Source organism: Alligator mississippiensis, chromosome 3 (assembly GCF_030867095.1).
Source record: "Alligator mississippiensis isolate rAllMis1 chromosome 3, rAllMis1, whole genome shotgun sequence".
Lineage (NCBI taxonomy): Eukaryota > Metazoa > Chordata > Crocodylia > Alligatoridae > Alligator > Alligator mississippiensis.
In genome coordinates, this window is record NC_081826.1 from 151326966 (window position 1) to 151347566 (window position 20601).

Consider the following 20601-nt stretch of genomic DNA (forward strand, 5'->3'; position numbering starts at 1 on the left):
GAAGGGGATGGATGTGGAGTAAAGAAAGAGATCTGAGACTTGCCAATTTAAAGGCAGTAGTTGAATTTGTGTTGTCAGATAAACTTAATCTAGAGATCAAGATTAAAGGAAAAGGGAGAGGAGGAGCCAAGTGTCCATACACTGTGTGTGTGGAAGGTGTCTGGTAATCCCATGCCTAAGGGTTTTTGCTGGATCATTGTTGCAGTGAGCACTCCATTTTTTTCCTTTCCACTGGCTCCTGGTTTTTTTTTCTTTCCCCACCTTCTTCTGAAGCCTTGGGCTACTGGCTACAGTTAAGATTGGAGTTGCTTGATGAGGGTGCCAAATTTAGTGTCAGGAAGAAGTTTTCCCCTTAGGCCAGATTGACATAAACTATGAGAGTTCTTGCCTTCCTGTGTAACATGGCTCACAGTCCTTTTCCTAGGATTTTCCAGCCATCCATTAATAAACAATTTCCCTGTTGCTGTAGTAGCAGGTCATTGACAGTGCTCTCATCTCTCTTACTTTTATCTATGGTACATTATAGAGTGCTGTTGGTGGTTTGGGTATTGTGTCTTGTATGTAAGGCACAGAAGAGGTGATTTTCAAAATTCCTTGTGTAAACATTTGTTTGTGAATGCAGGGCCCTAGACTTGATTGCCCCAAAGCCCCTTCCAGTCTTGTGTACCAATGTTTCTAAGATGTTTTACTGAAGCTGCAATTCAAGGATGAGGCAAGAAGAGATAATATGTTTTAAAAGGTATTATCTCACATCTTATATTTGTCAAGACAAAAGCATGCCTTGGAAGAGAAATGCACATAGAAATGTTACATGTTGTATTATTATACTGTGACTGACACCAAACCAGTATACTGAAGTCATTCACCTGCAGATGGAATCATTGAGTAAATTGCATAAAGCAGGCATGCAGTTTAGGCCTGATTAGTTAAGGTGCCATAACCCACATGTAGATGCTGTACTGCGCCTTAACACTAGGTCGGCTGTGCTGGCTGCCGCAGAGCCCATGGGGCCCCACATTATGAGCCAGCGCTGGACAGAAGGAAAAGCAGTGGGTGCTTTTGCAGCCCCTGGTGTCTCTTCTGCCTTAAAACAGAGGAGCAGGCTGGCTGGCCAGGCAATGCAAACCCTGTGGTGGCAGGATGCCTCACTGCCAGCCCGAAATTCAGGCGCCCTTAGAAGCCAGTGCTGCGTCTCCCACCAAGACAGCAGGCAGGTTGGGACTGCACCAAACCCCTGCCTGTCTTGAGCCCAGCCTGCCAGCACTGAGCCCAGCAGAGCCCCCAGGAGCGTCTGGTGGGTGGGAAGCTGGGTGTTTTTCCAGTATGGTGGCTGGAGCTGGGAAAGCCAGACTGGGCATTGCTGTGGGACGTAATCCCAGCCCGCCTGAGAGCGCCCAAATCCTGGGCCGGCAGTGAGGCATCCCACTACTGCAGGGGCTGCATTGCCTCTGGGGCAGGAGAGACACCAGCAGCTGCAAAGTGCTGCCACTTTTCCTTCCGGCCATCACCACTCTCATGTGGTGGGGAAGGAGGAACAGGGAGAGCAGATTACAGCTGGGCTGGGAGGGGAGCTGTCCAGGGTGCTGAGCAAGGTAGGCCGTAATGCTGCGTTAAGGCACCGTAATGCGCATTGGGGTAAGGCGCATTATGTTTAGGCGCATGTAAATTCATGTATAGACATGTCCACTGCTTCCACATTTGAGCACCATTCTAGATCTGGGAGAATGGCAAAGTTTTTTCCAGTTGTGTGCCTTACCAAAAAAAAATAGAGGCTGAGAAGAAATCAGTTTGGAACAAACTAAAATCGAATTGATTAAAAATAATCCTGGTCTCTTTTAAAGGAAAATTTCATTTAAAAAAAAGTGGAAAAGTTTCATGTAAAATACGTTGAAACAAAATGTTTCACATTTCAAAACGAAGCATTATATTCTGAAAAAATCAAAACAAAATGTTTCTATGTATTTTCATTCCCCTCCATTCCATTATTTCTTCAAAAGCATTCCATACAAAGATATTAGTTTGGTTGCCAGCCATTTTTAAAAAGAAGGTATTGAGAAATTATTGGCCAGCTGTAATCCTGGGTCATATCTGGCAGATGGCCATGTAGTTTATTTCTTTCTCCCATACATACTTCACAATAAGCAGAAACCATTTCTCCCTCTACCTTCCTGTTTCTTTTCCCTCTGCATTTCATGCCACAAGATTTTTTTTTTTCTATGCAGTACCTTGTGATTGTTATTGTCAACCGCATTTCTGCTGGCTGAAAAGGCAATGGAGCTAAATCAAATAATGGTTAATAGGTAGTCACTGTGCAGATGCCTGCCTGTTAACAATGGCACAGTGTCCTGATTGCATATACTAGTGTTTGGAGTCAACAGGGGATGGAAGTGCTCACTGACTTTGAAACTCAAGCTCCTGGTGGGGAGGAAATAGAGTGGTAGTAGTTCCAGCAGTAGAGTTTTATGGTGGTGAACTGAAAACCTAACGGTGAACCTTTTTGATGTCTCATAACTGCCCACAAGAGAATTTGAGTTTTCTATTTCTTCTTTATATAAAAAATGTTTGATTCACACAACAAGAAAAAATCTATAAAAACAGGTTTTATACTGGAATTGTGAACCATCAGCTACAGTGTGATGTGCAACAAAACATCTGTGTTCCATGATGCAATCACTTACCACATACAGGGCACATCTACAGGTTTATTAATGCACAGTGCCTACTGTGCATAAAATGTAGTACTTGTATAATCAAGTACTAAATAAATGCACAGTAGGCTGCCGTAGTGCGCATTAGTGTGATTGCACACTTTATGTGTGATGCTTAATGCGCAGTAGACTAATACTACTGTGCATTAAGGTATTAGCATAGTTTTTGCTGTGCACATTAGTGTGCAGTAGAATTAGTCTACTGTGCATTAAATATCTTGTGTAGATGTGCCCACAGTCCAGCGATTCACATCACTTTATCACTGACTTCATCTGTAATCTAGAGATAATTGTACTTTCCTTTCTTTTGAAAAGACATTGACATCTAGAGTTTGAAAGTGCCATATAAAAAAAAAAATCTATTGTTATTGTCTTCTCCTTTGGGTGGCAAGCCAAACATTATGGATGCATTGTACTGTGGATTAAGAAGTGACATGTGCCTATGACTCTCTAGGAGGAGTTAATTTAAAGTAGCAGAAAAAACAATTCTCATGTAGCAAAATGAATCACTCTCTCTTCAATGCAGTCTGCTCCAATTAACAGAATTTCCCTTCCACACTCAAGTCCACTTGAGGCAACAACTTGCCTAACTAAAGAATAATTTATCTTAAATATCTTCGTTTCCATGAAATGTCAGTGAATTTGAATGAAGGATTTTATAATGGTGTTTGGTATCAAATGGCCATAATATAATGAGACAAATGTCCCAAATGCACACAGAATGGGGTTGGCATTTGAAATTAACTGGACTTCAAGGTTTCTTTTAGCCTATTGTATTAATCTTTTCAGCCTGTCACTGAAAACTTTGTGGTGGCAGGGAGAAAAATCAGGAAAACTTTTCTTGAATTAAAGTGTTTAGCAGATTCTTGTTGAGACCTGTAATACTTCAGAGTCAAGGGTTTGTCGCAGAATGGAGAGGAATTGTTGGCATTACAGGTAAATTACTCTGGCTTTTCATAATGGGAGAAATAAAAAGAACAAATCATGAAAAGAGCATCTGCGGTATGCCTATTCAGCAGCACTGCACTAATGATACCAAGAAAATATTGAGTACTGTGTACCAGTGTAATCCTTTGATCTCTCTGAAATCCCATGTAATTTTCTTTTCAAAAACACTTATTCTTGCAAAGTGTTTTTCTGGCCTTTACAGAGGTTCAGGGTACTTAGTTACCTGTGGATCTGATATATTGAATGTAATCTTAATTGCTTTCAGTACTTTAATTAGAATATTGGTGCAATTGAAGAATTCTTACAAAAAATTACTTTCAGAGCAGACTGACAAGTCATTCTGTAGAAAATCTAACCCCCTAACCTTTTTTTCATGAAGTGCCTCCTTAATTTGGCTAAATTGAAATGATTGCAAGCAGGCAAGAATGGCTTAAGGTATTTTTGGTAATGTAAGTATATATGTAACTGTTTTAGTTTAAATGCTTTTTTGATACCACAACAGACTGAAACGTGATTAAGCTCTTATGCAAGGAAGACTAATGCTTGAAAACTTATTGAAAGATGTAGAGAGAGACAAGAAATTGGGAGTGCTGATGTAAAAAATGTTGTGCTTGAGATAAGCCAAACTTAGAACTTTGAATCCAGAACCTTTCCACGTGGTGCCAGTGTTGACCATGGTCAGAGCTGCCATAGGGTATTACTGGTACTCCAGTCTGATTCAGTCTTGTAGATCTTACATTCCTTTATTAAATGTTAGCATTCTTTAATAAAATAACCATAGAATAAGATTCTGTTGCCCATGTAAAACCTGAGTTTTATGGCTTGAATGATCAGTGGGAGTAGCAAATCTCAGATATCCATTTTACCTGGAAGCTTAAGTATGTTTTAGCACACACGGCATGAATCAGATTTATCGTACTTCCTTGAATCCAAGATAAGTCCTCCACCCACCCCCAGTCAACATGGGGGGAAAAAATGTCTATTTTAGATTTGACTAATGGCCTGGGACAGGTGGTGGTTTAGTGGAAGGGTGGCTTATGTGGCTGACGACAGAGAATGTGAGGGAGATTGCAAGGTTGGGGGAGGAGCATGAGGCTTCTTTTCAGCTCCAGATCTGGCCCCACCTTCAGGCCCAGAGCTGTCACCACTGCTTCTACCTGGCTGGGCTGGCTCAGGGCCAGCGCCAGGGCTGCAATTGCTGATTGCCCCAAAGCCAAAGCTACTGCGGAAAGTAAGCAGCAGGCAGGCGGCAGATGATAGGGGGAGCATAGAGCAGGAGGGACAGGCAGAGGCATCAAGTACAGGCAGAAGGGGGCAAGCATGGGCACAGAGAGGGCAAGGGACAGGAGGCACATGCTATGGAGGTAAATGGCAGGGTAGATTGGAAGCAAGTGGCAGGGAGGTCAGCCATTGCAGGGAGATAGGCAGGGCAGCAGGGAGGCAGGTACAGGCACAAGGGTCAAGGGGTAGGGGGAAGGTCATACTGGGGGCAGGAGGCAGGAGGGCATACACAGTCATGGAGGGGGGCAAGGGGCAGGGGTCTGGCCCCTTGCCCTCCACTGCTATTTTCCCTGATACAGTTGTTGGGGGATGAATTTAGGATGACCCTTTAATAATTAGATTCGTACAAGGAAAGTTCAAATTAATTTATAATTTATTATAAATAGAATTTAATTATCACAGGGTCATCGTTAATTAAAAGTTGTCTTGGATTCAGGTAAATACAGAATACATAATACTGCCAAAGTTTTTTGTGACCATTGAGTCTGTAGCTTCCAACAGGACATACTTTGGGCTGAAAGGTCTCTCTGTATAATCTGTGATTAAAGAACAGGGCAGCAATAAAATACACAATCTCTTCCACTTGGAAAATCTAAAACTTCATCATTTACAGCCAAGTCACCCATCCATTTGTTTTGGGGGTTCTGTTAGTTTGTTGTTTCCCTGTTCGTTAATTATTTTCCTTGTGAATTTTTGTATCTGCCTGGACTTGTGATTCAAAATAAAGTCTTACGCTAGGACTATAGACTAGGTAGGACTTGGTAGATCACCAAGTCCAGTCCATGTAGTCACAGACAACTATGTAATAGACATTAAATCCAAAATCTTCCACAAAAACCTCCATTCTGCTCCCTTTTGACCCCTGTTCAGAGTGCAAGTTAGAAATACCCCTTTGTCCCAGTTACTAGTTTAGAATCTTTCATACAGAAAAAAGCACTCCAAAACTACAGTGTGTCTCAAGAAGAGACAAGGAAGGTTTGTTGCTGTTAAATCTAGAACAGACTCTGTAGTGTTCTCGTACAGAACATCCTGATTCAGCGCTCTCACGTCTTCTCAGCTGAATGTGTAGGCCTGTAGGGCCAGGTTTTAAAATGTTGAGTTCTGGTCTAATTCAGTGGGAAAATTCTCATTGGCTTTCACTGAAGCAAAGCAAAGCTTAGAGGGAATCATATGAAATGCCATTCAAAAGTGTTAAAGGTATAAAAAAAAATGCTTGCTTCATCCTGGTCAGTGGCCTAACCATCAGTGCAATAGATGGCACCTAAGCAGGAGTTTTCTTTTATAGCATTTTTTTCTCCTTTCAGAAGGAATAGGAATTTGCTTATAACTATCCTTATGTCACAGGAGTATGAAGTACAGTTCTATTTCCATGGCATCTCAGGTTTTTTTGACATCAGGACTGACATGACATTTGAAAATGGGCTCTTATGTAAAGGTTCATGATTATTTAATGCTATACACTGTGGTGAGCCAGGATCCTTGTAAGAACAAATGTCAACATTTGACGATCTTCTTCCCTCCTTCTCCTCCCACCCCCAACCATACTCCCAGCACACCACTGTTCTGTTTGATGAATGTCTTGACAGTCTGTTCTTTCCTCCTGCAGTATGGGATAAAGAAGAAGGAAGAAAGGGAAGCTGAGGCTCAGGCTGCACTGGAAGCAAATGCTGAAGGAAGTCTGACACGTCCAAAGAAGGCCATACCTCCAGGCTGTGGAGATGAAGAGGAAGAGGAAGAGGAAAGCATTCTAGACACAGTCATCAAATATCTACCTGGGCCTCTTCAAGACATGTTTAAGAAGTAATGATTGCAGACTGTCAGACTGTCATGAACAGTAAAGCAATGGATTTCTCATTGTCAAATGGGAATTTACAATCTTGCCACACACATCACACAACCCTATCTTCCCTTCTTTTCACGCACTATAATTCCCTTCCCTGACCTCTCCAGGCCCTCCCCTTCCAGATTCCATCCCATTCCTATTTTGTATATAGTCACATCCAGTAGATGCCTCTGAATGGATGTAAAGATTAATGAGCTGCAGTCTACACAACTTTTATTATAAGCCATAGTACTATGTATGTTAAATAAGGCAACTGTACATTAAGCAGAGAAAAGGAACAGTTTCATGTTTGTTTCCATCAAAAGCAGGAAGGAGCATTCACTATGAGTGAACAGTGGCTTTTTTTGTTTTCTTTAATTATTATTATTATTATTATATGAGATTTGATTGGGCCACCTGGTTGTTCATTGTGGAGCGCATCTCTCATAACAAGGGATGTCTTCATACCCAATGCAACACACGTTTTCTGTTTCATTCCATAATCCTCATAAATAAGAGATAATTTGGAAATTGAACCATGTGTAATTCCTCCCTCTAACACTGTTCTTAAAGTTGTAGAAGGTCTGAGCCTTCTGCACTCATTGTTGATATTAGATATCAAAAGCCTCAGAATCTAAGCAAGAGTCATGTTGCTTTGGGAATAGCCATATAACTACAAGTGAGACCAGATCTTAGTCTGAAAGGTGCTGTAACCAGATCTAAACCAAACTGGTTCTGTAGTATTTTGGTACAGAACATTCCAGACCAGGGGTGTGAAACACCCATGATTGAACAGATCGATTAACCAACCTTCCTCTTTTTGCAAAGTTGTGTGTACTAATGCCATACCCAGCCCTGTTTCCAGGAACTATATTTTGTCCTCAGTAAGTGTTGTAAATATGTACTGTTCCCCTTAAGGATGTGGGAGAGAGGTGTGATTTTAGAGTTGGAGAAGAGAACCAGGAGGGAGAAACTCCTGAGTTCTGCTACTCTTTCTGATGCTAATTCCCCCATGACCTTGGGTAAATTACTTAATCTTTATGCCCAAGCTTCTCCAGCTGGCAATTGGAGATAATGATACTCACCTACCTCACAAGGGTGTTGTGAGGATCAGTTGGATAATGCTTGTAAGGTGCTGCTCAGGAGCTAAGTATTATTATAACACTCTGTGGCACCATTGGGTGCTTGCACTTTACTTAGTAATGTCCTACCAATTTATTTAAAATATCAGGCTCTGATTTAGAAGGTCTCCCAACCCAGTGTGGTAAGTACTGAAGTACTGTACCGGAACAGCCATTTCCCCAAGGAGTTGCTGCCTTACATAAATGTGCACAATCTGATTTGTAACATGCTTCTCATATACCTGATCTGTTTTTTTGGAGAACTGAACTTCATGTCTTACAGCTCTGTGGTCAGAGTCAATATGGACATCTAAAGCTTCATCCTTAAAGTGGTAGCTTTGTTTGATGTTCTTTTTGTGAGATATCAATATGAATCTGAACCAGAGACCATGGAAGTTAATGGGACTCTTTCAATTGGTTTCAATGACCTTTAGGATCAGGCCTAATGTGGATTTAGTTTGCACCAACTCTATTCACATTAGGTAGCATAGGATACTTCTCAATGGGCACATCTACATGCGACACCACATCGCTGTAACAATGTGTTACACTGACATAGCATCTGCGGGGTTGTACACATGACCAGCAGCTACTTCACTGTAGCAATGTGCTCCCCCCTTATAGCGTACCGCTATGGTGAAGTAGCTGCTAAAAATAATTGTGCACAGTGCGCACTGCGCTGTTACTGCTCTGTGATTTACTACTTCCAAAAGGAAGTACTAAATCATAATGCAGTAACAATGTCACCAGAGACATTGTAACAACAGATGTAACAATGTCGCCATAGACACGTAGACGTGCCCAAATGGTCTTACTAATTTTAGTGTGTCTGATCATTGTGTGAGTGAGTGATGGAGTAGAAATAGGCACATTGTGTGAGGATTCAGCCCCCAAAATCATCCTCAGCCCAAGAGACTCTGTAGTGCACTGTATCATACTGTAGGTTCCACAAAGAAGATACCATTCTGTGGGCTTTTTTTGGCCCATCCTTGCCTTATCAATCATTTGCCTGACCTTCCTCCATTAGCTATCAGCCTGTTCTGCCACTTTTTTCCTTGGATGCTGCATTCCTAAAACATGTACAGCACTTACTGCCTTGCCCCTTCTCTTTTTTGTTATTCTGTGTTGGGTTTTTTGGGAATTTTCTTGTGGAGACTGACTGTCCCGCTTTATACCAGCTTATTGAATTCCATCATTTTTCTCAAACAAGCCATTGCCTAGTTGTACTAACATCAGTATCTCCACTACATGGTCTCCCTTCTGATCATAGTAAGCAAGTTACAAGTGGGGTTGCTTTTTAATAAATATTCCATTTGGTTTTTGAGTTGACCTATTAAGAGAATGAAATTTTGCAGAAAGGATGATAAAGTAGAGCAAGGGAACAGGTCATCTAGCAAAATTCATAAAGCCTAAGAAACCATTAGAATTGTGGAGTCTTCCAGCTCAGCTCTGTCACTTGAAAATGGAATCGTTCATCAGTCCTTCTTCCACTGAAGTCAACAGGAGTTGTCTGTTTGCCACTGAGTTCAGTAGGAGCAGGTATAGGCCCAAGATATTTATGTTTTAATTATTTTGATAAAGAAACCTGATAGGAAGAATATGCGGTCTGTGAGTTACTTGTTGGCCAGTAGCTCTAAGAGGACAAGGACTGTATGCACTGACAAGATTTGCCTCAAATAACTTTTGGTATCTTGATTAAGTTACGGGCCAGAAACAAAGTCTTTTTCAAAGGGGTTCTCCACTTGCAAAGTGCCTAACACAGTTTGAACAAAGTTGAAATGGGCACATCCCCATCTTGAATCACCAACATGGTCCCCAACACCTTCAGCTAATTAACACTACAGAAAAGGGTGAGGGGAACTGGGAAAACTCCACACAAAGCACTGGTCAGATGTCAAAGCACTCAAACTAGACCAAAGAGAAACATGGTTCATTGTTTGGATTCTGAATATCTCTTTGTGTTTCCATGCCATCATTTTATTTGTATCATCAATATGTTCAATCTCAGGTAAATGAGGTCATCTGGTTTTGACTGATTTTTCATTAGACAGAAAGGTGGGCAGCTATTTGTTGCTGTCCTTTCTTCTGCACAACTCCAGGGCCTTTCTGTTTAACAAAAAAAATCAAAAGGCCTCCACTCTTTGGAAGGCAAATAATTTAGTTTGACATTGACCTTCATGAACTTACATCTATCTTTAGAGAAAGCCATATGAAATCAGACTGCAATATTAATTATGAATGATACTCTCTGTTAAAAAAAAGAGAGACTAGATCATGTGCTAAATCACTTTGGAGTTTCTCTGTCTATGTTTCTAGTACTATTGTTAGCTTAGTCCTCCCCCTTTCCTTTGTCAAAGAAAGATCATATCAATGCTGCTGAATACATCTCTTGGACAAGCTTACTGCGCTAGCATAAACGTTGTTAGAAACCAGTTGTTGTGACCTCAATGTAATGTCCTCTGTATATGAAATGTGTCTGTATCTGTTTTATTCTGTGTTATCAAGATAATGTTTTGTGTGTTAAGTCAGTAAAATGTTTCAGTAACTGTCTTTTAAAAAATTGCTTGTTTTCACAGACACACACAAACATACCCAAAAGGTAGCACCCTTCCTAAATGGTGCATTTTCTAATAGAAATGCTCCCACACTGTCTCCAACATGCATGCAGTACCTTCCAAGCAGCCAAAAGATGATTTACAGTAGAGGTTTTGTGAATATACATTTAGTTTGTAATTTGCCTGCTACCTTTTCCTGCATGATGTGGGTAACTGATATAATGCTCTTTTAAATGGAATCACAGCCAATAAAAAAATAAAGTGATTTCATACATTTTTTGCAATGCTTTCCTGTGAAGTTCCTATTACACTGAACTGAGAAATGAAAATGCAGGGTACATATAGCTCTAAGTACAAATAAAATGACAATAACATCATTTAGAAACATGAACTTCAATACAGACACAAGTGTGGAATTCTTCAGTTGGGCAAGACAGCATTTAGGACAGTTTTCCAAACAACTGGCTAAACTCTGCTCTCCTGGAGCAAGGCATGAACTGTTTATTTGTGTCAAGAGTTAAGCCAAAGTAGGACCATGTTTGAAACTCTCACCAGTTGCTGGGTAGAGGATAGAAAATAGTAGATTTACTTCAATTCAAAATAGGGCTTTTTCCCCCATTTAACATGGGTAAAAAGAAACCTTGTCTTGTGGCTGTGGCTGCAGCCACTACTATGACTTGGGAGGGAGGGGAGGGTCCAGGAAAGCATAGGGGAGATTGTGTGGTGTGGAGAAGGGAAGTGTAGGGGAGACCACGGGGTGTATCCCTGGGGAGTGTGGAGATTGTATAGCGGAAAGGGAGCTGCTGTGACTGCAGCTCCAGCTCCACATGGGCTGGAACCAGGGCCAAAACTACTGCCACCATTGATGCCTGACTGGGACTGAAGTCCCTGTGTGCTCCGTGCCCTGGGCTAGTGCCAGAGCTGGAGCCAAGTCACCACATAAGGTAAGCAGCAGCATTGGGTAGCAGGCAGTATGGAGAGCAAATGGCCAGGGGTCAGTCATTGGGTGGGGGCAGGCAAGTGGTATGTGGGCAATTGGTGGGGGGACAAGAAGCAGGGTTCAGGCTGCCAGCCTCCCTGCTGCTGCTTTCCCTGTGGCAGAAGTAAGGGGGGGAGGGGGGGAATTGATTTAAGATGACCCTCTAATAATTAGATTCTGTACAATTTTATAATTTTCTATGTCTAGAAACTAATTATTGGGGGGTTGTCTTAAATTCAATGTCATCTTGGATTCAGGTACTAAGATGGAAGGTGTGGAGCGTTCACTTTAGAGCTGAGTTTGGGGTTTGTGTCATTCAGTCGTTGTTGTGTAAGAAAGGGGGGAAGAGAACAGTACATAACATACAGCCTCCAGAGCCCCATGTTTTGAGAAAACCCATTCATGAATGGAAGACTGTTTGTGTTTTCTTCTCTAACACTGTCTAAAAGAAGCAAAATCCTTTTGTAAGCTTAAAAGAGCAATGTAAGTGGTCAGTTATTTTGTCAGGGATTCTGGCTTATTGTTTCAAAAGCATCACAAGTGATAAATTGATCCAATCTGCTTTGGGGTTTTTTCCCCTCTCAAAAGCACACTTTGTCAGATATAAGCATCCTCCAGGGGAAAAGCAGCAGAAAGAACTTTACTGGGTAGCCATTACTAATTATTTAAAAGCAGTGTAGGCAAGTAGGTTCCTATTTCAAAATATTGGGTCAAATTCATCCCAGGTATATCCTCCTGCTGGTGAGAAAGCTGATGAGGCAATCACCTGAGAGCAGAGTATTTCTTCTCCATCTTGGTACTAGACGGCATCCCTTTACCAGAGAGAAAAGAAACTTTGCAAGGGTTTCTCTACATACAGAAGTTGTGTTAGTTTAATTTAAATGCATGCAAAATCAGTTAAGTTAAATAGGTGTAAATTGTGTGAACACACACTCACTGATTGAAAAGTGCTCCTAATTGTAAAATTGGCCATTGTAAATTAGTGATACCAGCCACATTTAAATCAGTATAACTGTGTCCAGACATAAAGCAGCACTGTGTAATGGGGCCCCTCTGCCCTGTTATTGAAGAGAGGAGAGCCAGAAAGCAATGAGGCACATTTAAGAAGACTCTGGTATGCCTACTTGAGGCCAAGCCCCAGAACCCCGTAGGAATTGCTGTCAGGCTCCATAGCCCTGTGAAGAGCTGCAGGCTGGCTCCATGGTGTTATAGGAGCCTCTGGAAATATAGAGACTGTGGAAGAAACTGCTGCTGGTACCCCAGCACTTGGAGTACAGCCAGACCACAGAGCCAGGAAGCTGGAGGACTCCAGGTGGTAAACAACAGGGTAATCATGAGAGAATGACCACAGCTGACCTGAAGACTCGGCCAACGAGACCCACGAGAGAGCAGCCTACTGGGGGAGGGACAGGTCAGGGGACTAGAGTAGTAGAGGCCAAGGGCTTTACTAGGCTTACAGAAGGACCTTTGCAGAGCCCAGGGAAAAGGAAGTCATGCTAGAGGCTTTATGCTGAAGGTAAGTGATCCATGTTGCATGTGTATTTATGTTGCAGTTTTAAATATGTGAGGCCTTGAAGTGGCTGGAGAGGTAGAAGGAAGCACTGGGTACCTAGGGAAGATGGTGTAGATAGTGCTGTAAAACTGCTATGAACTGTGAAAGAGAGAAGTCTGAACTCAATGGGGCTGTAGCCAGGCCTGGAGACTTCTGGGAAACTCTCTAGGGCTGTTGAAGGCCTAAGGATTGTGAGGAGGAACTTAAGAGCCCAGAGGACTGTGAGGAGGGCAGTAACTAGGCCTGTGGATGCCTTGGGGCCTATTGCCATGCTCAAAGCAAGAGAAAGTGGAGGTGTTGGATGCCACAGGATCTAGCAGGTCATGGCAGGCCAGGCTTGTGATACACTGAAGTAGTTTAAAACCATACCACAACTCTCTAAATACAAGAAGGTGAATTGTTCTGAAGCACCTGACTCGGGCATTCAGGCCTAGCTGCTCAAGTGCAGTGATTTCAGCCCAAGTTGGGATCCTAAATACCTTTTGAAGTGCTTGGTCTTAGGAACCCATTAACTTCTAATGAGTGCTGGATTCCTAAGTCAGAAGGGGTATATGTCTGCCCTAACATAATGCAGTGCCATGCAGAGGTGGGGTTTTCTTTTAAAATTAATAAAGTATAAAATATCAAATAATCTGCATACACAATCTCAGAATAAATAAACACAACCATCACCTACACCCATCAAATAATTTACATAAATGTAAAACACAATCATCTTGTATCTCCTCTTTACAACAAATTTTCTTCAAACTTGTATTCTCATTATTTCATTTGCACCATATAGTGCCATGCAGAGGTACCCAAGAGAGCTCAGATACTAATGGCACTTAAGCAGCATGAGTGTGGCACTCCAGCTGAGCCATTTATATCTTGCTTTTCAGCTGGGCTAATTAGCTGCGCTGAAGTATCTCAGAGGTGTCCAGTGCCCAGACTAGTCTGTTTATATCTAATGGGGATATCAAACACTACCTTGTGTCACATATGTGTCCCCTTAAGGATTTTTTAAATATTTTAGCTTAGGCCTTAGTCTTACCTCATACTTAAAAAAATTGGACAGTAACTGAGAGCAGAATTGCTTCTCTCCTTTAAGAACACGAATCCCAGTCTGTTTCTATGTGAATGAAAGATCATACTGGTGTCCACTTAACTGGGTGATTTCTCCAGAGATTATTGACATAGGACAGGGATTTCTCTGCCACAGGCAGAGTTGCACAGAGCTGACCCTCTTGTAGGGAGCACGCTAAAGGTCTTTGTATAAATGCCTCCCTCTTGGATATTTTCTTCGTTTATATAAAAATTGGAATGATATGTTGTTGCTGTAAATGTATAACAAAATAATAGAAATTCTGGGTTAAGCTACAGAAATGTGGCTAAAGCAGAAACTCCAGCAGCCTGTTTCTGAGTGGCTATAAAATAAAATGGTGAAAGCCTGCCACTGGTTCTTGGTCACATAGATCATCAGGACTTTTTTTTTTGTTGTCTTTGTTCGTCACAACAATGTCTGGGCGCAGCTGGCTCCCACAGCCTGGGATGGTGTAGTTCATAGTGACGTTCAGAACAGTAGCTGAGATGGCTTTCACCAGCTGGTCCTGGATGGTGTTGTGGCAGACCTGCCATGTTTCTGCAAGGGGCTTGCAGCCTCATAGGATGTGGGACAGGGTCTCATACTCCTACCTGCACTTTTAGCACCTCTTGTCTTTTTCATAGTAAATGGCACCATTGAGAGGGAAGTAGTTGAGATGAGCCGTGTAGATGAAGTGCCAGTCCATGGAATGTGTGAAGTTCCCACTTCAAGGTGACTTCTAAGGTGACCTGAAGGCAAAACCCAAGTAAGGCAAGGCCTGTGTACTTGGCTCACACAGCATCCTTCAGAAACATCTATAGGCAGGTCCTAACATGGGAGGTGACAGTGATGCAGTTGGGATGGGAGCAGCAAGACCCCCAGCACCTGCTTCACTTTGCACCATGTCCAGCACTAGCTAATGCACTTCCTGAAGCACCATATAGCATTGCAGGCTCAGTTCCACAGCAAGGCAAAGTCCCTGCTATCCTGCCTGAACTTGTCCACCAGTGACTTGCTCAGGAACGTGGCTAGATTCAAAAGCTTGGGCCCATACACTCAGTAATCCTTCTTCTGAAGTCAGCCAGAACTCGCTGGTTGCCACTGAGTTCAGTGGGGACGGGTCTGAAACTGAATTACAGTGGAGTGTAAATGTAACTGGTCCCTTCCATAGCTATAATGAATGGCCTCAAGCATTTTTGGTAGTGCCAAAAAAGTAATGTAGAGTACAAATACATGCACATAAGAAACTTTGAACTCTTAGCACAATTCAGGTCAGTCTATTATTTCTCTTTGTTACTGAGACATTAATTCCTATCTTACCCACTAGGATAGAATTCTGTTTCTCTGTGTGAAAATAAGTGGCAGTTTTCTAGCTTCATAAGTGATGTTTCTGGCACTTAAATCCAGGTTGTGAACCTATAATCCCTGCATTGTGAACACAGGCATGTACATTAGGGTTGGCAAGCCTGTTGGCAGTCAGTCTGTGTGGCATGTGTAAGGTCAGGGGTTTACTGGAGTGGAAGCCAAGGTCCAGCTGGGTGTCAGCCCTCATCTTGCTATCCTGGATTAGGAATAAGATGAAGTCATGATTAGGGCATGATCCAGGCCAGAAGATGCAAGACTGGAATAGGAGCAATTAGGAAGAGGCAGAAGGGTCCAAGTCAGAGGTTCAGAGCAGAGTCACAAGCTGCAGATTCAAAGGACAGTCAGATTTAGGAGTTACAAACAGGCTGGAAGGAGGTGAGCTGTCTGGGCAGCAGAACATTGCTGTCTGGTCTGGGTTTATGAATGTATATAGGCAGTGTCAGTGGGGCTTCTTCCTGAGGGATGACTTGTATTGATTGTCTGATTGCCTTCAACTAGGGCCTGGTACTGGATCTGCCCCAGATGGACATCAGTTCACTACATCACCACCCCCTCCTGGGGTGCTCTCTTGGGCCAGACTTTTCTGGATGTGTGCTGGAAGACTCGCACCAATGTGGGGGCATGTACAGACATACTTTGTCCCCTACTTTATAGGTGACGCATGCCTCCTGAGGCTGGGGCAGCACAGTGACTGCCCACAGATGATGGCAAGGGTGGGCCAAGTGGGGACCATCTGCAAACAGCTGCAGCAGTGTTAGCTGGGGGGGGTCCCTCCGCAGTCGGATACCAAACCCGGAAGTGCTGAGGGCGCAGCTGGAAGTGCCAGCGGCACTCTTTGGGAGAGGGGGGAAGGGAGGCCCAATCAGTTTTGTGGTAGTTCAAGAAACACTTGGTACTGTTCCAACACCTGCTTAACACATTCAGTGTGACCAACAGATAGTGGGAGATGAGCTGAGGAGACACCCTATTCTGAAGGAGGGATATACATCTGCCTTGGCATTGTGAGCCCCTGATCCATATGTAATTGCAAAACTGGAAAAGAACAAAGACTAGTGGGCCTGTCACTGTTTGAGACTCCTTCCTCAGTACAGATACTCCAGATTCCTGGGGTCAGTCAGGACCTGTACTGGATGTTAGGGTTGCTTCAAATGCTGGTGCCACTCTGCAAAGGCATTCTTGGTGACCAGCAGTTCACTAAATATATTTGGGACAATCTCAGTAGAGGCCATCTTCTGGAAACGGAAGGTACATGGGTGCAGTGGTTCCTGAGCAATCCAGCACTATGAAAGAATGGCCAGGTCTGGATCTGCCAAGATTGCCACAGAGGTAAAAGGCCTGCTTCTGGTGGTTGATAGTGAATTTAGCTTCCAGTATAAGGAGCAGGTTGTAGGTGGTCTAGCCTAGTGGTTAAGCCACAGGGGAGGGCAGGAGCTAGAGGTGGAGGAGTCCAAGGTAGGGGAATCCAAAGGTAGAGTCCAAGTCGCAGGCCAAATTGCAGTTCTGGAGTCAGACCAAGGGCCACTTCTGCAATTTGTGACAGAAGAGGATTGGCATATGACACTGATGTGGTTTAGGAAAAAAACCCTTCTAGATCAGGGGAAGGTAATTGTTTCATCTGGAGGGCTGCTTAATGACTTTTGGTGAGCTGTGGAAGGCTGCAAGGGTAGCCCCTCCTCTTGACAGGTGCCCTGCCCCCCAGTTGCTATCTTGGGACTGGAAGTCCCACCCCTGACCTTTGTCACTGGATGTCTCTCCCCTTGCCCCTGGAAGTATTTCAGGCAGGTGGGGGGCAGGGATTTACCATCTTGGAACTGGGGGAAAAAAAATCATGTACTAAAAAAATCAAATGCCTACTATAACATTTTAATTTAAAAAATATATTTTGTCCTGATTTACATGCGTTTGCATAGTGTATATAGAGTTGATTGCACAATAGCTAAAACTAAAGTCTTCCTCTTGTAAAAGTGTGTTCCCAATGGTTACTTTCAGACGGTCATCCTTTTCCAGGGGGGGTTGGAGATCATTACTTATGTCTTAGGTGTTTTTAACTGGGGCCTATAGGTGACAAACAGAGGGATTCTGGTATCCTTGTTCTGGAGTTGGTATTGTAGCAGGTTGAATGAGGTTTGAATCTGGCTTTGCTCTTAGGGGCTAGTTTGGGGATTGTATTGTAATTTCAGGACACCCTGCTCCACATCCTTATGATGTTCATTCATGTTGGTAGAATCAGAACAGATGTGATTGTAATGTTGAGCTTGCCTGTAGATGATGAATCTAATGGTGTGATTAGGGTGAAAGTTGGTGGCATAATGTAGCTTGGTTGTTAATTGGTATCTGATATGATGTGGTGGCAAAGTGGCTATTGCAAACCTCCACTGTAGTGCTTAAACCAAGGGTCAACAACCCCTGGAATGCATGCCAGAGCATGGCATGTGAAGGCATTTTGCTTGGCATGTGTGCTGTGGAGAAGGGGGACGGGGGGCTTGACGTGTGCTGCCACAACAAGGAGCAGGCCTCTCACAGCTCCCCTGCTGTCTGCCCAGAGGCATGCATGCATCTGTTGCTAGCAACAAGCCAGGCCAGTGCTCTTCAGACACTGGTGCAGCTCCTTGCAGCCTCCCTGCCACCTGCTGCAAGCAGCCCAGGCTCTGTGGTGGGCAGCAGGGGCCTGCCCAGAGCCCGGGCCAGCTGGGAGGTGCAAGTCACTGTGCCAAGGTCTGCGGAGCCCAAGCCTGGCTTGTTGCTGGTGGTGGATGCACATGCACCTTGGGGAGACAAAAGAGGAGCTGAAGGCCCTGATCATCGATGTGGCAGTGCAGCCCTGGCCCCTTTCCCACTATCTACCCCAAGTTGTATGTGCACCCATCACCAGCAATGAGCCAGGTGGGGGCTCTGCAGACCTTGGTGCACCAATTTGCAGCCTCCCTGCCACTTACCTGAGCTGACCTAGGCTCTGGGCAGGCCCCTACCACCCATCGCATAGCCCGGGTAGCTTGTGGCAGGGAGGCTGCAAGCTGCTGCACAGGGGCCTGGCCCAGCTTGTTGTTGGTGATGGGGGCATGTGTGTCTCTGGGTGGATGGCAAAAAAGGGGCTGCAGCTGTGCTGCTACAACAAGGATTGGGACTCTTGCAGCTCCCCAACTGTCTGCCCTTGCCATTCCAACATTTTGCAAGTTGTGTTTGGGGTGGGTTTTTCTGGCACTCAACAAAAAAATATTGGTGACCCCTGGTCTAAGAAATTACCTTGTTTGGTGGAGCATTTCAGAGTTAGTTTGATGGAGGGGTGGAAGCTGTTTAACGTTTTGGTGAAACTTCTCAAGAGTTTCTTTCCCATGTGTCCATATTATACCAGTAACCCTAGCCACGGTGCTACCCACAGCCACATCTGGATTCAGGGTCCTGGGGTGTCAAATAACCTTGGTCAACCTCCCAGCCCCTAAGGCTGGGGCCACTTCTCTGTGGAGTGCTTTCTTTTTTCCCACACTGGAGTACATACAGTCTAACTATTTACACAGTTTATTATTTACAAAGCAGTCCTCATATGAATGAGGTTAATAGTAGAACAGGGTATCAATAATCTAATTGTTGAAGGCAGGTATCAATGAACTAAAACACTCTGTACAAATTGAATCAAAGACGCCCTGGGTACAACTTCTCAGCTTAAACCTTGAGACTCCAGTGAATTTCAGCAGGAGCACACAGGGTTAACAAGACATTGGCTCTCCTTCACACTGGCAATACAATAACCATGGCTGGTTCTGCTGCTTCAGAAAGTCCTGCTCTCTGCTAGAGCCTGGTGGGGAAGAGCAACTCTCCATTGCTCCAGCTGTCTGTGGTATCTGCAAAAAACACACGCACTGTCCCCACCCTCTCCAAAAGTGCCTTTCTCCAATTCCCAGACATGGCACCTTTGGCCAATAACTGAAACAATGTTGGGTTTATCACCCACCCAGCCCAAGGCTGGTTCTCCGTTAATTCTCCCCAGAGCCTTCCCAGACCAACGCCCTGCCCTCCTAGGCAAGTCTACCTTATTGCTGTTTTTCCTCCACATGGGTCCCTCTGCCTCAGGGAGGGGAAAAAGAATATCAGGTTGTCTTTTCCCCATCAGTAAGGGCAGGTTCACCTCACAGGCAGGGCGGTTCCTCCCTAAACTCTGTGATCCCCGGGGTTCCTTCCCTTCTCTGAGCCTGGCTGAGTCCCCCAGCTGAGTTCCCTCCCCTCTCCTGCCTCCGAAGACCATGAAAAACATGCATGTGCTTTTGCAAGCAACAGCTTTCTGCAAGGTTTCCCAGTCTGCCTTTGCAGGGATCCTGAGCCCTGCTGCAAATCCGGCAGCAGCTGTTACATACCTCATGTATATTAATGACCTCCTCATACCAGGGGGAAGAGACAGAAGTGTTAGAGGAAATTGACTTCAAGGTCTGTTACAAGTATGCCGGCATACTGGGGGGGGGGGCATTCTTGTGCCCATGAGATTCTATATCTACAAACAAATGGCAGAGTCACCCCCCTCCCCCCCCCCAAACCTGAAACTAGTTGTGTGCGAGTACAAAGCAAGAGAATGTCATGGAAATGGAAGCAGTTTTCTGGTCAGGGATTGTGTGTGTTACTGTAGCAGGTTCATGCTCCAGGGATGGCTGTGATGCCTCCTGATGGCCATGCATTTCCTGCCCAATTTTGCTAGACCGACCCTGGCGCTGCTCCTAGGCCAGTGAGACCATGGGGCTCCCAGGCCCTGCTGATACCTGCCCCTTCTGGGCTACTGACTTCTGGGCTCCCACTATCTGGATTCCAACTTCAGGCCTCTTGGCCTTACCTACTCAGCTCTCTCCTGGACTCCAGCTTCTCAGGCCCTCCTCGTGGTAATGGTTATCTGGGCACCTACACCTCTACGTGTGCTGGGCTTTAGGCGCCAGGTCCTCTCTACTTAGCTCTTCCTGGGCTCAAGCTTTCTTCTGGTCTCTCTCTCTCTCTCTTGCTGGGCTTTGGGCACCCTGGCCCTCCGATCTCTGCCACCCCTGTCCAGGTTGTGGGCTCACCTGCCCCTATCTATTTCAAGGCCTCTGTGTGACTTATCTGAACTCTGCTGTTCCGCTAGGAACCCTGCTGCCAGCAGTACCACCCTCTCTGGCTCCTGAGGATAGCCTGCCTGACCAACTCAGTCTCCAGGCTTATCTGTCTTGTAACCCTGTGGGGTCAGGCCAACT

General features: G+C 44.3%; 1 protein-coding gene and 1 long non-coding RNA gene across 4 annotated transcripts in view; both read left to right on the forward strand.

Annotated features, from left to right (window-relative positions):
• The window catches only part of CPLX1 (complexin 1), a 250319-nt gene extending 239605 nt beyond the window's left edge, over nt 1–10714 (forward strand). For both annotated transcript variants that reach the window (XM_019490768.2, XM_019490769.2), the window contains one exon: nt 6544–10714. In XM_019490768.2, coding sequence (XP_019346313.1) covers nt 6544–6741 — 198 coding nt within the window. In that variant the 3' untranslated portion in view covers nt 6742–10714. The remainder of the gene's footprint in view (nt 1–6543) is intronic.
• A 1601-nt stretch (nt 10715–12315) lies between these two features.
• LOC109283927 (uncharacterized) overlaps nt 12316–20601 on the forward strand; it is a 54078-nt gene continuing 45792 nt past the window's right edge. Inside the window, exon 1 of one of the 2 annotated variants that reach the window (XR_009460913.1) lies at nt 12316–12930. This is a non-coding gene — a long non-coding RNA (uncharacterized LOC109283927). The remainder of the gene's footprint in view (nt 12931–20601) is intronic. The other variant, XR_002091243.2, reaches the window with a different exon arrangement.